Source organism: Peromyscus leucopus, chromosome 13, assembly GCF_004664715.2.
Source record: "Peromyscus leucopus breed LL Stock chromosome 13, UCI_PerLeu_2.1, whole genome shotgun sequence".
Taxonomy (NCBI): domain Eukaryota; kingdom Metazoa; phylum Chordata; class Mammalia; order Rodentia; family Cricetidae; genus Peromyscus; species Peromyscus leucopus.
Window position 1 is genome coordinate 3,725,137 of NC_051074.1, and position 16,505 is coordinate 3,741,641.

General features: G+C 59.8%; 1 protein-coding gene across 2 annotated transcripts; it reads right to left on the reverse strand.

The window, feature by feature from the left end:
- Positions 1-6,469: 6,469 nt before the first annotated feature.
- Ecel1 (endothelin converting enzyme like 1) lies at positions 6,470-15,827 on the reverse strand. 2 transcript variants are annotated; one of them, XM_028876251.2, is made up of 18 exons: positions 15,402-15,827; positions 13,357-14,241; positions 12,699-12,767; positions 12,482-12,592; positions 12,302-12,394; positions 12,064-12,188; positions 11,191-11,413; positions 10,618-10,716; positions 10,306-10,380; positions 10,094-10,197; positions 9,792-9,850; positions 9,663-9,714; positions 8,712-8,779; positions 8,439-8,563; positions 8,071-8,136; positions 7,600-7,695; positions 7,026-7,102; positions 6,470-6,897 (listed from the first exon to the last, which is right to left on the reverse strand). In XM_028876251.2, exons 2-18 carry the CDS (start codon positions 14,140-14,142, stop codon positions 6,798-6,800), a joined length of 2,328 nt encoding a protein of 775 aa, XP_028732084.1. In that variant the 5' UTR covers positions 14,143-14,241; positions 15,402-15,827; the 3' UTR covers positions 6,470-6,797. The 2 variants fall into 2 exon arrangements, with proteins under 2 accessions (XP_028732084.1, XP_028732083.1); XM_028876250.2 differs by lacking the exon at positions 15,402-15,827 and adding an exon at positions 15,180-15,286.
- Between the last annotated feature and the right edge of the window lie 678 nt (positions 15,828-16,505).

A 16,505-nucleotide genomic window follows, 5' to 3' on the forward strand; every position in this document is an offset into this window, starting at 1 on the left:
GTGAGACCCTCCCCACTAACCTTAACAAAGGGGCCACCAAATCCTGATGTAGTATTCTGGCCCTTTTTACATCAGATTTACAGGTTCTCACCATGGGCTAGCATGGCATCTCAGATCTCTTTACCATGGCCAGGGCTCCTCAGGTGAAAGGAAAATGCTCCCCAGAGAGCCACCTTCAGACATTGCCTCACAACCCCCTGACAGCAGCCCCTGCGACTGTTTGCTCCCACGGGAAGATGGGAGAATTTTTCCCTTATTTATGCAAAGTATAGACAAGGAGAGATGCGCCTTTACAGCTCCCTGTGACAGCAGCTTGGGGATTTGAGCTGCCTGCCGGCCCAATGAATCAGCTGTGAGCGGCTGCCAGAGGCTCCCGCATCCAGGCAGCAGCTGAGGTCGTGGGAGCCAGGCGCCTGCTTTGCGGTCCACCAGATGAGCTCATGCTGGACTCTGGCCGGCTTGCGACTGAACCCGATGCCCCATGCATCACTTCAGGCACCTTGAACCCTGCACTGATTACTGTGGTAGGAAGGGCAGGGAGAAAAAGTATCCCCTGTGACCCAACAAGTGGATTTATTTGTGCTGAACACACTGGTAGGAATGTAATTTGAGCTGGTAATACGTGATAAAATGAGGCACAACAAAAAACAACTATGTTCACCGTTGTACCACCAACACACAGCTATGATGCGCAGTAGATAATAGAGTGTAGGGACTTTAACAAATGGAGTGTACAGGGAGATACCTCAAAGGTAGATTGCAAGTAAGCAAAGGTCCTCACCTCAGGAGAGCCCAGAGGCTCCAAATGAACCACAACTCATGTCACACGAATAACGGGCAAAGGAGGAGGTCATTTGGCAGGGAGCAGTGTGACACCTATGAGGGAGGGGCTGTGGTTTGCCTTAGATAGAGAAATTCCAGTGTCAGGGTAGTGGGGAACAAGGACCCAGAGTGTGGTCCAGCTCATCACGAGGACTAAGGCCAGGCGGGGGCAGGACAGCCATTTCTCTCAGGAGGAAAGGGAGGCACAGCCCCCAGTCCCAATGGCACTCCAGGCCCAGTGACTGCCTGGCGGATGAAGCAGAGGAGATCTGCACTCCTCTGCAAGGCTGCCAAGGTCTCTTGGTCAGCTACGTGCTGTCCAAATCCATGGACTTCAAAACACAATGACAAGTGAACTTACAAAGCAAGGACCTCCCTGGGGAGGACGGGCTTAGTTTCTCGTTGTCCTGAAACCTTCTCGAAGCGTATGAAGGAATTATAAATAGCATGATTAGGGATGGATTTTTCTCCGTGAAATCTCCCAAGGACCACCTCCTGCAGATCATTTGCTGTTCAGTGGCCTAAACCTGGACAGCAGGCTACTGATTCCAAAGCCCATAGGGTCCTGGTTTCACAAGAAGCCCCTTTATATCCCCGGTGGGTTTAGAGGTAATAGAAGTGTCTGTGACCCTTTGCCAAGGAAGGATAGGAAGGGAAGTTGCTAATTCAAACAGAAACTCTCCTCTTTCAAAGGGTGCGAGAGAAGGAATTCTTAGCTGTACAAACAAATCTCTCATTGGCACAGAGGCTATGGCGAAGAGAAGGAAAGCTCTGAAGTCTGGCCACAGCTCTGCCCTTCTCCTGGCACGGGGTGGCTCCAAAGGACAGTGGGATGGGCAGGGAGTGCTCAGCTTCTAGACAGCAGGAAAAGGAGGAAATTGAGATCTGTGAGTGTGGTGTCTTTCTCTCTGCCATGTGTGTGTGTGTGTGTGTGTGTGTGTGTGTGTGTGTGTGTGTGTGCGCGCGCATGCGCGTGTGTGCTCACACCCATTCATGCATGGGGTACATGTGTAGGAGGGTATGCATGCACATAAGTGGAGGTCAGAGGGCAAATTCAGGACAAAATGTCACCCACTTTTTGTTTCGTTTGGGGTGGTCCTCTCTTTGGCCTGGTACTTCACCATATTTGGCAGGCTGGTTGGCCTGCAGATACCCAGGGGTCTGTCCACACACAGTCTTTACGTGGTGCTGGTGCAAGGAAAGGTGGGGTCAAAATCCAGCTTTGGGGAAGTGGGGACTCAGAAGAGAGAGAAAGAGAGGCAGACACCTCACCAGCTACACAGCCTTTCCGTGCACGCCCCTTCTGCAGGTCTGGGACTGTCCCCAGTCTTGTATGAGTGGTACACTAGTACAGAGGAGATGGAGTGCTGCTGAGCAGAGGGTGGGAGCAGACGAGCCGGACCACACCCCCAGGACCATCCCAGCCGGACCACACCCCCAGGGTCATCCCAGCCAGACCACACCCCCAGGGGCCCATCCCAGCCGGACCACACCCCCAGGGCCATCCCAGCCGGACCACACCCCCAGGCCCATCCCAGCCAGACCACACCCCCAGGGGCCATCCCAGCCGGACCACACCCCCAGGGCCATCCCAGCCGGACCACACCCCCAGGACCATCCCAGCCAGACCACACCCCAGCCACCACCCACCCCAGGCCCATCCCAGCCAGGACCACACCCCCAGGGCCCATCCCAGCCGGACCACACCCCCAGGGCCATCCCAGCCGGACCACACCCCCAGGCCATCCCAGCCGGACCACACCCCCAGGACCATCCCAGCCGGACCACACCCAGGCCATCCCAGCCGGACCACACCCCCGGGGCCATCCCAGCCGGACCACACCCCCAGGCCATCCCAGCCGGACCACACCCCCAGGGCCATCCCAGCCGACCACACCCCAGGCATCCCAGCCGGACCACACCCCAGGCATCCCAGCCGACCACACCCCCAGGCCATCCCAGCCAGACCACACCCCAGACATCCCAGCCGACCCACCCCCAGACCATCCCAGCCGACCACACCCCCAGGGCCATCCCAGCCGGACCACACCCCAGGACCATCCCAGCCGGACCACACCCCCAGGACCATCCCAGCCAGACCACACCCCAGGCCATCCCAGCCGGACCACACCCCCAGGGGCCCATCCCAGCCGGACCACACCCCCAGGGCCCATCCCAGCCGGACCACACCCCCAGCCCATCCCAGCCAGACCACACCCCCAGGGCCCATCCAGCCGACCACACCCCAGGGCCCATCCCAGCAGGACCACACCCCCAGGGGCCCATCCCAGCCGGACCACACCCCCAGGGCCATCCCAGCCGGACCACACCCCCAGGGCCATCCCAGCCAGACCACACCCCCAGGCCCATCCCAGCCAGACCACACCCCCAGGGCCATCCCAGCCGGACCACACCCCAGGGCCATCCCAGCCGGACCACACCCCCCGGGCCGTCCCAGCCGACCACACCCCCAGGGCCGTACCAGCCGGACCACACCCCCCGGGCCGTCCCAGCTGGACCACACCCCCAGGACGATCCCAGCCGACCACACCCCAGGGCCATTCCAGCTGGACCACACCCCCAGGGCCATCCCAGCCAGACCACACCCCCAGGGGCCGTCCCAGCCGGACCACACCCCAAGGGCCCATCCCAGCCGGACCACACCCCAAGGGCCCATCCCAGCCGGACCACACCCCAGGACCATCCCAGCCGGACCACACCCCAGGGGCCATCCCAGTCGGACCACACCCCAGGGCCCACCCGCGACCACACCCCCAGGGCCATCCCAGAGGAATTCTTATGTGGAAGACCCTCACTTCTAATGCATTTGGAATAAGGTTCAAGCCATTTAAAAAATATGGCACTCGGGGTCTCTGGCACTGGAGAGTCTCTGGCACACGGGAGTCTCTGGCACTCCAGGGTTCTAGACATTTGGATCCGCTCCGCAGGTCAACCACAGGGATATTGAGACCTACCTCTGGGCCCCCCAAATATGTTAGAGCAGCCCCAAGACAGTGGCTCTTCAGGATGTCACACCACCCCCAGGGTCACCCAGCTGGAGACAGATCCACTCACTTTCAGGATGTCCCTTCCAGACAGCTTTCTTTTTTTTTTTTTTTTTAACAATTTATTTTTTTTAATCTTTTTTTTTTTAAGATTTATTTATTTATTATGTATACAGCATGTATGACTGACTACAGGCCAGAAGAGGGCACCAGATCTCATTACAGATGGTTGTCAGCCACCATGTGGTTGCTGGGAATTGAACTCACGACCTCTGGAAGAGCAGCAGTCAGTGCTCTTAACCGCTGAGCCATCTCTCCAGCCCCCAGACAGCTTTCTAAGTAGCTTCAAAGGAACACCCCTCCCACACAAGCTGAGGAGTACGCCCAGCATCCCCAGCCATGAGAATCTGAGGCGAGCTCATACTCATGGACCATGCCTGACAGCCGCGATGGGGCAAGGCGGAGGTGGGCACTATAGAGATGCAGGAGTGGGGAGGGAAGAGGGGTGACCCGTGTGTGGGTCCCACCACCACATATGGCAGTCCTTTAGGGGCACTCCTCACCCATATGCTGCTAGGAGCCCAGAGCAGGTATCTGTCTCCCCCAAGGTCACACAGCAGTAACCCCTGGGCTTGAGGGCCAGTCACAAAGATGGATGGTGGAATCAGGTTCAGCCTAGGAGGCCCAGCCAGCTGATTTCAGAAAACATTACCAGGGAGGAAGCAGGGCAGCTCTGGGCACGCGGGCATAGGTGGATGCCTGGAAGCCGAGGTGCAGTTAGAGCATCCCCCAGTCCTTGACTTCCTGGCTATTAAATGCTGAGTGGAAGATTGCATTTGTTATCCCAGGGTGTCATTTGGAGTCTGCCTGCTGTGAAGACAAGCTCAATGGAGCCGGTCCGATCACCGCCCTCCTGGGCTTCTAGACTCCTGTCATGATGGCCTAGAAGGTTCTTCTGCACTGATGCCCCCTCATCAAACAGAATGGAACCTAAGGTGTATGCCTGGGGTGGGGTGTGTGTGTGGGGGGGTCAGTGTTGTTCTGGGCGTATGCACTCTCCTCCCCCTCAGGAGATCTAATCAATTCCAGCTCGGGACCTGGCTGGCCAGGGAATGGCCAGGGACTGTGCTGTTGTTTCCTAACAGAACACAGATGAGAAGACACAGAGTCTGGACGCCTGAATGCAAGACCCAGAAGGCAGCAGGTGACCTGGTGCTAGGTCCACCTCTTTGGTTTGTGACGAAGTGTTTATAAGGGTCTATCTGAAACAACACCTGGGATCTAATGGGATCTAACGGGTGGCACACAATGACCTTGGGCCTCGGGCTACCTGCTCAGGAGCAATCTCTAGCCAGGAAAGGAAGATCTTCTCCAAGCACCTCACTAATGTCCTCAGGGCATGGTTGGAGTTGGAGGAGCTTGGGCCCCGACCCTGAGACCTCCCTTGGCTGCACCCAGAGGCAGAAGGGATTGGACTTGGGTAGAGCTGAGGAATCTTGGTAGAGACATGGAGGCTGGGTCTGGAGCCCCAGTTCTATCTAGACCCAGTCCAGAAGGGGGATGAGTCTAGGACATGAGGGATATCAGACATCAAGACCCCAAAATATCTCATAGGTCAAAACACAAGGAGTGTCCGGAAACCAAAGCTACCCAGGGGGCATGCTATATATGCCAGCCCAGGAGGAAAAAAAAGTCCAGAAACTACTCCTGCATGGGACACACCTCCAAGGAGTGTCATGAAAATGTCCCTGACAAGCAGTTCTGAGCTGGGCTCTGGGCCCAAGCCTGAGCTGTACCCTCTGCAGACTTTCTCCAACACCTGGGAATCCCGTGTGACCACCACGGACTAGGAGGAAGAGCTGTTGCTCCCATACTGGCCACTCCGGGGGTTCCTCCTCAGAGCCTGCCACACCATCGTAGAGCAAGCTCAGATAACTGGGACTTTTTAAATGTCACTCGAGCCTGGCGACACTGGTCAGACATCCTCTGAGCACCCCAGCAGTGTGCTAGGCTGGCAAGAGACGGGCTGCTCTGGTGAAATGGAGATGAGGGCCACCTCCTTCCTTGCAGACTCGGGTCTCTCAGACTGCCCAGCGTGAGGATCGTCTCACCTGGCGCTGCCCCATGACTGGGCAGCCCAGTGGGCAGCCATGTGCAGCCCAGGCGGTACACTCTGTATTCCTTCCGCCACCGGTTGTACCTGAGCCCCACCCCCACCCCGCCAGCTAGTTACCTGCCACTACTTAGCTCACACAGCAGCCCACACTCCAAGCTGCAGCAGGCCAGATGCTATGCAGGCTGATCTCATGTCCACGGAACCTGGGACCCCAGTCACCTTCCCAGATGAGAAGCTGACATCGGGGCCTGGCTGGGACACTGGGGGAAAAAAACTGGCTTTCCATTGCCAGCAAGTCCCTGTATCAGCCCAAAAATAAAAGGCAGGTCAGCAGGCCACAGGGCTGGACTGAGGGTGCCCTAGAAGGGAGCTCCCTCATGGCTGTGGGGAGCTGGGAGGAAGCAGTAATTAGTAGAGAGGGGAAGCAGAGGGAGTCAGAATGTCTTTCTGGGGTCCCAGCTGTGCTGCGGCTTGAACTTCCCACCCAGAGGACCCTCCACTTCCTCTCCGTCCGGAGGCCAAAGCAATATATAGCACAGCAGCTTTATTGACCCGACGTATCAGCAAGAACACATCAGCGGGACCTGTACAGTCCAGCCCCGGCTGGGGTCCAGCTGCCTGGGGCCAGGTGTGGGGACGTCCCATCTCCTCCTCGAGTGCCCCCAGAACCCAGCCTTACCCCTACTCCAGGCCCTTGCCGAAGCAAAGGACTGCAGGGGGCGGGAAGACAGTCACTTAACGGTTGGAAGGCATGTAGGCCTGGAGCAGCATGGGGTTCATGCTGCCCGGCAGCTGGTGGAGGTGATCCGTGCAGGGCAGTGGGGGCGTGCAGGTAGGCAGGCAGACAGCCGGGCTCACCACACAGAGCATTTGTGGACAGGATTCATGGGAGAGTCCTTGGGACAGTGGAAGGCCCGGCCGAACTCCTCAAACTGGGACACGCTGCCCAGGACCCTGGCATGGGGGGAGACCCCAGCAGTGGGGGCTTCACTAGCCACCCCTCACGTGTTCTGGGTTGACCCAGGTCCCTTCTTGTCCCTCTGCCCCCCATGCAGACCGGCCGGGAAGGCGGACGGGCGTACCGGTAGTGCTCTGGCGCGTGTTTGTCTGTCAGCACCTGCAGGTAGATGGACTGCGACCGTCGCTTGATGCACCAGTTCTGGGGCCCCGGCAGGCAGGCGAAGAGAGGGAGAAATGGAGCCCGGCGGCGTCTACTGCTTATTCCCGCCTCCCTTCCCCACACTTAGGCCCCAGCAGAAGCCATGGGCCATCACCTCTGAGAGGACAGGCGATGGGAGAGGGCTGGACCCTGAGAACGGTCATTTGAGGCCTGGGCAAGGCTGAGACTGAGCCTGGACACTGTGTACCCTGCCCGGCCCCGCCCAGGCCCCGCCCAGCCCCTGCCCATCAGGTCTCCATCCAGCCCCCGCCCAGTCCCTGCCCAGCCCTGCCCAGCCCTGCCCAGCCCTGCCCAGCCTGCCCAGCCCCTGCCCATCAGGTCTCCATCCAGCCCCCCCCCCCCCCCCCCCCCCCCCCCCCCCCGCCCAGCCCTGCCCATCAGGTCTCCATCCAGCACCCCCCCCCCCCGCCCAGCCCCGCCCAGGCCCCGCCCAGGCCCCGCCCAGCCCCTGCCCATCAGGTCTCCATCCAGCCCACCTGGGCAAAGGCAATGAAGAAAAGCTGGTTGTGCGTGTACTTGAGCCGATGCAGCGGGTGCTCTGGGCCGTGCTCCCGGACCCACTTCTGATAGGCCTGGGGGTGCCGAGAGAAGGGGGCTGCTGTGAGCACCTGTGCCGCACGCTGCCCCTTCTCCGTCCTCCACCCAGCCATCCTCCCGGGAGAAGACCAGCCCCTCCCCCACCAGCCCCAGTTCCATAACCTCCCCCCCCCCTTTCCATTGTCTTCCCTGCCTGTCCACCTTCCTGCTTTGGTACACTGATCCCAGGATAGAGCCACCCCCTCCAGGCAGTCCTCTCTGGTCTCCCAGTGAAGGTGGTGCGTGTTCCCCGCCCCCCAGAGGACCCCAGCCTAGGCCACAGCATCAGCAGGAAGAATAGAGAGGGACCATGTCTGGGGCTCTCATCCACCTGTCCCCAGCAGGGACAGGGAGCAGGCTGGGTGACTCACATAGTAGGCCAGCTTGAGGCCGCCCATGTCGGCGATGTTCTCACCCAGTGTGTGCTTTCCATTCACCTGCCGCCGGAAGGGAAGAGGAAGGAGCTGCGTGGGCCCTGCTGGCCTCACATAGCTCTGGCTGCCCTGAGCTACGGCCCCTCCCCATTTCCCAGGGAATTCAGGAGAAGCCTCCTCCTCTCCTCACCACACATGTACCACATGTACTGTGTGAGTCTCCTTCGTGAACTATGAGGCTGTTCGTGCACACAGGAAGCCGAGAGCATGTGTGCGGATACATGTATGTGTGCATGAGCATGCACGCATGCTTCCAGTCTGCGGCCAGCTAAAAGGGCACCAAGGACAAGCCGGGAAGGCCTCACCCGCTGGTTGTAGACCGTGAAGTTGTCATAGAGGCGAACAATGCACTCGGCCTTGCGCAGAAAGCGGCTGTAGGAAGCCTCCGTCCACCAGTGTAGCAGGTTTCCCGAGCGGTCATACTGGCCCCCTGTGGGCAGCAGAGGGGTATGCCAGTATGCCAAGAGTGAGCCTCACTCTAAGGCTGGGCTCTAAGCCCCTCCTCCCCCACCAGCCAACGCTGACCCGTCCCCATGGCTCTCCCAGCGTCCTGCCCTCCCCTCCCCACCCCCTCTCACCCCAGTCATCGAAGCCGTGGGTCAGCTCATGTCCAATGATGGTGCCGATGCCCCCGTAGTTCAGAGACCTGGACCACAGGAGCAGGTTAGACCACAGCCTTCTCCTGCCCTCGGGGAGCCCCACACTGCTGCCCAGGCCCCTATTGCTCCTGGCAGGTGGCCAGCGAGGCCTCGGAGGTCTAGGCATCTCCAAGGTCCTGGGCATGTGTCCCTCAGCCTCCTCACAGCCTCCGTGAAAGGGACCAGTGACAGTGACACATGTCCAGCTGTGTTTTGGGAAATAACATCTTACAAAGTGGATGGAGGCTGTGAGTTAAGAGAAGCAGGGAGGAACTGAGGAATTTACTTGAGGACCAGGCCTCCTTCCTCATCTCTATGCTGCCCCACTTTCTGGGCCTAAAATGGGTAAGGGGCATGCTAGTTGGCTTTAGCTGTAAGCTCGGCACAGCCTAGAGTCACCCGAGCTGGTCTCACTGGGGGACTGCCCAGCTCAGATTGGCCCGTGGCCATGTCTTTGAGAGACGGTCTTACTGATGGCCGATGGGGGAGAGCCCGGTCTACTGCGGCCAGCACCATCCCTAGGCAGGTGGGCCTGGGATGTGTAAGAACGTAAGCTGAAACTGAGCCAGAGAGCAAGCCAGAGGGTGGGCGAGGCAGCAGCATTCCTCCACGGGTTCTGGCCTGCCTTCCCTCAATAATGGACTGTGACCTCGAAGTGTAAGCCAAATAAACCCTTTCCTCCCAGAGTTGCCTCTGGTCAGGTTATTTTACTGCAGCAAGTGGTCAGACCAGAGCAAGGGTGTAATCAGGAAGCTGTCACCTACAGCTTCTTCTGACTACTACCACAGATGAAACGAAACGGGACTGTGGGAACCCAGGGTGTGTGACTCTGCCCCCCACCCTGCCACCTGCAGACAGGGCTGGCGGGCCCAGCTGCGCCCTTTTACTCACTGTGGGAAGTCGGGGTCATACAGGGTGGGCTGCAGGATGCCAGCTGGGAAAACTAAAAGGGAGGCCTGGTCAGCGGGGAGCACGCCCACTTCCGGCCCACCCCGGGCAGGTCAGGACGCATCTCCTTACCCATCTGGTTCTTGTTGGGTAGGTAGTAGGCATTGAGTGCCTGTGGTGGGAGCAGCCACCTGTGCGAGGAGGCCAGAGTCACCTGGAGGGCACACGCCTCCCCGAGGGTCCTCACACCCAGCTTCTTCAAGGAGCTCCTGCTCTCACAGCTGGCTTCTAACAGTGCGTCTTCTGGCCTCCCCTGGGCGAGGCCACCCATCACCTTATTCTCCTCACCCGTGCTCTACACAGACCCATGTCCCCAGCATGCCCTCGCTCCCCTCACGGCCCTCTTGACCCTGAGCTCAGGGCCAGGCACCCACGTGGATTTGTCTACTTCCTGTCGAATCTTCTTGACGGACAACTGGATACTGAATCGGATGCTGTTCAGGATGTTCTTGAAGTAGGTCTTCTCATGAACCTCGAACTGCATGGAGATGGGCAGCGCTCAGCCAAGAGCTGGGGAACCAGGGTTCCTCCTCCAGGTCTGGCGATGAGCTTCCCTGCGGCCTGGCTGCAGTGGAATCCTGCCTACCTCGTATTCTTTGTCTACAGCCTCAGGTTTCAGCAGGAAGTCTGGGTAGCCGACCATGACCATCATGTACTGGAGCTGCAGATGAGAGACAGGGCAAGGGACCCGGGCCTCAGAAAACAGACTCTCACAGGAAACAAACAAAACAATAGAGCTTGGAACTAGCCTGGGTCCGGGATCCAGGTAGGACAGAACAGACCAGTCAATTCCGTAAAGGTATCTTTGCCTCTCTCTTCTTATTCCCAGTGCCTGATACCCAGCAGGCACTTGAACGACATCTGCGGAGCCAACCCTGGGACTCAGACCCTATCTCACCTTGGCCCGGGCGGCTGCCTTGGTCTGGGCGTCCATCCAGTCCAGCTCCTCCAGGCGCTGGCCCAAGATGTACTTGATATCTTCCACCAGCTGCTGCACCTGAGGGTCAGACACCAGGGATCAAGGGTCAGCCTCGGAAGTTTTGGATCTGAACCCAGCACCTGGCACCAAAGGGCTTCCTATCTTCTGCTACCGCTTCTCAGTCCAGGGCACCATGCTGAGCACCAGGAGAGAGAGACATGGCAAGCAGGGCCCACACTCAGAGGCATGAGAGCAAGCTCCCAGCCTGGAAGAAGGAACCATCTCAGCACCATTCTATGCAGTCCTAAGGCCATGTCTCCTGAGCACAGCTAAGATGGACGGCAGGGGAAAGGCAGAGCAGGCACCTGCCGCTGACCGCATGCAAGCTTCCTAGGGGAGGAGAGGCCCAGGGGGGAGCATCCTAGATCCTCAGGGACAGCTAAGCCCAATGCCCAACCTACGCCCTGAGCCACAAGGGGAGGTATGGGGTCTTGCATTGTCCACACCGGGCTCACTGCCTGCACCCCCACCCTAGACCCAGGGCAGCCTGACCTTGGCTTTACTGGCAGCTGAGAAGTGCTCATGTACAAAGAGGGCACCAAGAGCCATGCCAAAGTGGCGGTTGGCCTGGCCCAGGCAGACTCGGGCCAGCTCCTGGGGTTTGTCACTGCCCTCCATCTCTCTGGCCAGCTCGTGCAGTGCCTCACGGAATGGTGGGGACAGGTGCTCACTCAGAACCACCACCACACGCCACACGAGGTAGTTGTGTAGGATCCTGGAGGCCAGGTAAAGCAGGGGGTTGTCCAGACAGACATGCAGGTGGGTTGCGTCCTACCTACCTGTGCTCCCGTGCTAGGGTAGGACCCAGTACCCACCGTGCCCACTGAGAGGGGGAAAGAGGTCAATTCAGACATGCAGAAATCCATTTTGAAATGTCCCAAGCCCCAGCCACGCAGCAGAATATGATCTTACTAATAACAAGAGCCCTTAAGCCTGACCCTGACGGACCAGCATTGTTTCCAGCTTTTGTACGGGACACAGGCACTCAGAGATGGTTGCCTAGATCTTCCTTCCCTGGATGTACAGGGACTAGCAGGATTTCCCCCAAGGATCTACCCATGTGCAGTATGACTTTAGCGACATATCCCTTAGTGACGTCCAAACTCTCTGCCTCACCATCCCAGGAGGTTGAGGGCAGCTCAAGGGAATCCCAGTCTATCCAGGCTCCCACAGGGAAGGAGTGGGCACCAGCATGTGGCCCCAGGATGTGGATTCCCATCCCAGGGCTCCCAGCTGCCTCCTGAAGTGTGTGGCCTCAGAGGAGACAGGGTTTACCAAGGTCACCAAGTGGACTAGGTTGCTGAAGGAGAGGCCCTGAGGCAAGGAAGGAGCCAGCAGTGCAGGGGTGGGGGCGTGCAGCCTCACCTGCGGGGTGTGGAGCGGATGAGCTGGGACACCTGCTGCATGTAGTCTGTGGCCAGCAGCACCACCTCCTCGTCCTCAGAGAAGTCCTCCTGGAAGATCTGGTCCAGCAGCCACTTCCACCGCAACTGTGGGGAAACAAGGCATGGGCGGCATGGAAGACCTCAGCCATACCTAAAGAAGGTGACCTGCCATCCCAGCCCCCTCGCAGCACCCGTCCACCAGGTCTGGGAACACTCACGTGGGGGGTGATCTTCTGCAGCTGTCCCAGGGTCACTTTGTTGTACATGGAGCTGACATCCCGACGGAGATCATCATATTCTGATACAGAGATCTGGAGTGGAGACCAGATAGACCCGGGCCTGATCTATGCTCCCTGCCCACGTCCCAGTCCCCGCAGCTCCCGGCCTCTCCTGCTCACATTGGCCAGCCTCTGTTCCAGTTGAAGGATCTCTTGAGCCTTCTGTTCCACAGCATCTGCCCCCAACAGCCTGAGAAGACGCTCCATGAACACCCTGTAAGCGGCCAGGATCTGCACCAAGACAGGAGCTCCTCGTTAGGGAGACACCTACCCCTGGAACTCCCTTCCCGGAGCCCCTTCCTTTCCAGAAGCCCCACCCCATGCCATGCCCAGGCACCTTCTCACTCTCCTCATCTTGAGCTAGGTACAGGGTTCTCTCTGGCAGGGTCAGCCCGTCCTGGTCAATCTGAGGAGGGAAACGGGGACGCCAGGTCAGAAGTGAATGGCCGGTTTTCCAGCGTCACAAAAGAGAAGATGAGCCAAACACAGATTCATTACCATAAGCTCCCGGAGCACGAAAACCAACCCCTCCCTCCATCCAGAGAAGCTAGCCAAACCCCATCGCTGTTAGTCCAGCCTGAAGACGCCTTGGAGAACCCACCCTTCACTCCTTCCCCAACAGCCTTTACTTTGCCCACCTGTCGGGACACCATGGGGCGCTGTACTAGGAGTTGGTGCCTCTGGAATTCCTGGCCAACCCCAGCCTTTCAGGGCGGTAGCCCGCGGTCTCCTACTCCCCGAACCCCGCCTGCCTGAGGGCTGGGAATTGCGGCTCCCGCGGCTCAGCTAAACACCGCAATTACTCCAGGGAAATTACTTGCGCCCTCCTCCCGCGCTCTGCCCGCCCGCGCTCCACTCCTCCCCGCGCCCCTCGCGGTCCGAACCCGCATCTCGGGCGCGGGATCGAGCGTGGGGCACGCGGCGCCGAGGGTCCCAGGTCTCAGGAGGGGCGCCGGGGTTGCCGGTGAGGGTGGGGGTAGGGGGGACACACTCACGCGGATGACGTAGCGCGAGGAGTTCCTGTCGTCCAGGCTGACAGTGAGCGAGAAGAGCGCGGCCGCGCTGTACACGCCTTGCGCCTTGTACAGCAGTCGGTTGAGGTCCCAGCGAGCCGCCCCCGGGCGATCGGCCGCGCCGCCCAGGTCCCAGCCGCCGCAGTCCTCAATGACCTCGAGCATGGGGCGCGGCCCGAGCCTCTCGATCTCGCGCATGTCGAGGCACGAGCGGAAGAAGGCGCGCACCTTGCGCTGCGCAGCGCCGCCGGGGCCTCCCGCGGGTCTCGCCAGCAGGCGCCGCAGACGCTCCTCGTTCTGCTCGCCGATGGCCGCGATCGTGCCGTAGGTGAGCTTGTCGTCGGGGATGGCGTGGCGCCGCAACCAGCCCCCGCACGCGAACGAGTAGAAGTCCTGGCACGGGTCGATGCTGGCGTCCAGGTTGGCAGACAGGAAGCGGGCGGCGCGCGCGAAGGCCTTGCGCTCGGGGCAGCCCTCGGGACAGGCTCCGCCACCGCCTGCCGCTCCCGGGCCCAGGTACTTGAGCGCCAGCATGGCCGCCAGGATGGCGCAGAGGCCGGCGGCAAACACCAGCCCCGACAGCAGGCACACCTCGCGTCGATTCCAACGTGGCAGCCCGGTCCGGGTCCCGCTAGCGCTGCGCCCTGCGCCCCTCGGGAAGCCTGGAGGCAACGAGGTCCCTCGGGCGCCCCCGGTGCCACACCGGCTTACATACTTGACTTCCTGGAACTCATCATAGTGTGCAGTCATGGAATATGGGGCCTCCATGGTTTCGAGGCTGTGGCTGCACACGCCTTGTTTGGTCGGTTATAGGCTGCTTCTGTCTACCGGCTTTCTGGTCGGCGTCCACATGGCCCTCGGTCGCAGCTGTAGGAAGGGAACATTAGTAGTCTCAGAGAGGCCCTAGAAAGCGAGGGGGGCCAGGAACAAGAGATGGAGGTTAGTTTAAGAAGATGGAGACCACTTGTGATCCACAACCAAAGCCTGTGCCTGGCTTCGCTTCGCCACCCAAGGAAGAAGGCAAGAGGAGGGTTCAGTAGCCACCAGCTCTTACGGGAATAGTAGTATCCTTTTAACCTGCCTTCCCCGTGTCCACATGCTCGCCGCAGCTGGGATGCCCTGGTACAAAGCAAAAGAGCACCGGGCACAAAGTAGGGCTTTCACCGGCAACCTGTTTCCCTTGCCTTTGCCTTTCTTGCCCATCGTCTGCTCCAGCCAAGGCCAGGTGGGGGAGGGGGAAGCAGAAGCCAGAGAAAGGAGGTGTGGTCAGGGGCGCCTCTATGCGGACCCTGAAGCCTCCTTCAGCTCTCTGCACTAAAAAGCTATCAGACACCCAAACTTTGTCCTCGGGGAAGTCTGCAGGACCACTCTCAAGCCAGCTTCTGGCTGTTTCTCTTCAGTAGCCCCAAAGCCCACAAGCCTCCTCCCCAAGCAGCAGCCCCCTCCAGCCCCCATCTCCACACACACACACACACCCGACGGCCCTGACTAGAGATTGGTTTCATCATTTGCCACCCATCGCAGCCCCGGGCCATTCCTGGCGTCAACAGGTTCTCCCCAGAACCCAAAGTTGGGCGAAGTTTCACCCCTTTGCTACGCCGGCCCTGAGCTCGGAGTCTCCTGCGTCGCGCGGTGCAGTCAGCGGAGCTTAAGAACCGAGTCCTAGAGTCGCAGCCGCAGCCGCAGCTGGAGCCAGAGCCGGGAGGACACAGACAAAGCCAAGAAGCTCGGCTCCGCGGCCGCGGTGGCCCCAGGGGTGGCTGCGATGGTTGGCCTCGGCGGCAGTGGACCCAAATGACACTTACCCGGCAGGTGCGCGTCTGAGCCGGGCGAGGACCGAAGCGTCGGGAGCAATCCCGGCCTCAGCCGGAGCAGAGCTGGGCTGGCTGCCGCTCCGTGCGCCCGCCGCCTCCTCTGCCGCCGCGCCGCGCCGCCCGCCGGCCCCGAAGGAGGGGGCGCGCAGGCAGCTCCACCCTCCTCCTCCCGCCCCCTGCACCCCTCCTTCTCCCTGCTTCCCTCTGGGCTACCTGTCAGCTCCCGCAGCGGGGAGGTGGGGATGGCGACCGCGGAGACACACTCCTGAGGGTGGTGCACCAGCTTCAGGCTCCAGGACTCCGGAGTCCAGATCTGTCCCGGGAGGAGGAGGCGCAGTCCCTTCTGATGAGGTGGCTCCAAGCGGAGGCTACAGTCTTCGGTAAAGGGGCTGAAACTGGAGGTCTGGAGGCGACAGGGCCGTCTGGGCCGAGCCCACAGCAGCCCAGCTCAGGGAGGACTCCAATGGGCTGTGGGAGAATCAGGTGAAGAGCTTGTATCTTGCCCTGCACTCTGCCAGGCGCCTTCGTCATCGGCACCTCTTTGTCCTTTTAACTGGAGCTCATGCCTGCCCCGTCTGGGTTCTGGTTGGTGCAATACCCTTCACCTAACTCTACTGGGGAGGCTACAAGAAGAGGCTGGAGCTGGGGCCTCCTCAACCTTAGTTTTTTCCTGCCATCAGTGCCAGGAAGTCCCTGGCCCACATAGGGAGAAGGACCAAGAAAAGGATGCTGTGGGCCAGGAGAGGGAGGGATCTTACCCCACTTCGCTCAGAACTACACCTCATGGGATTACATGGGGTGAATTTATCCAGCCTTCCACGGCTTCTAGCTGTGCTTGCTTTTTAAATGTTGGACCTCCTTCCGTCCAGGAGACAGAACCATCTTTGCCTCTCCACTGCATCCGTAGGGTGAGGCCTACATGTGACAGAGAACCAGGAGCTTCCAGAACTGATACTGTTTCCCGAATCTGCTCTCCCTGCCTTGCCTTACCCATCTCTTCCTGTGTCCCTGGCAAAGGACCACGCAGCTTCAGCAGTCCCAGGGCTGTGGCTCCAGCCTGCAACCCTGGCCTAAGTAATGTTTCAGACATTGGTGAATACCCATGTGATGGAATTCATGATAAGGTGGGAACGAAGAAGTGAGTCCACCATCCTGTCTCCCTCCTCTGGGGCTGTTCTTCAGTCAGTCACCCAGTCACTAGCCTTCAGTAGCCACCTCTTCCCCTATCCTGCCTGTCCAGTCTGTCCATCTCTCTATCTCTTAAGCCCCACTCTCAGAGATGTCTCTGGATCTGGCCATCCTAAGGTTCTCCTCTGC

Bases quoted from the DNA above. Each gene is read 5' to 3' on its own strand.
- Ecel1 (XM_028876251.2), bottom strand. From the start codon at position 14,142: ATGGAGGCCCCATATTCCATGACTGCACACTATGATGAGTTCCAGGAA. The intron at 12,768-13,356 runs GTGAGTGTGTCC...TTCCCTCCTCAG, and splicing joins CCTCGCGCTACGTCATCCGC to ATTGACCAGGACGGGCTGAC. The intron at 10,381-10,617 runs GTGAGATAGGGT...TCTCATCTGCAG, and splicing joins AGGCAGCCGCCCGGGCCAAG to CTCCAGTACATGATGGTCAT.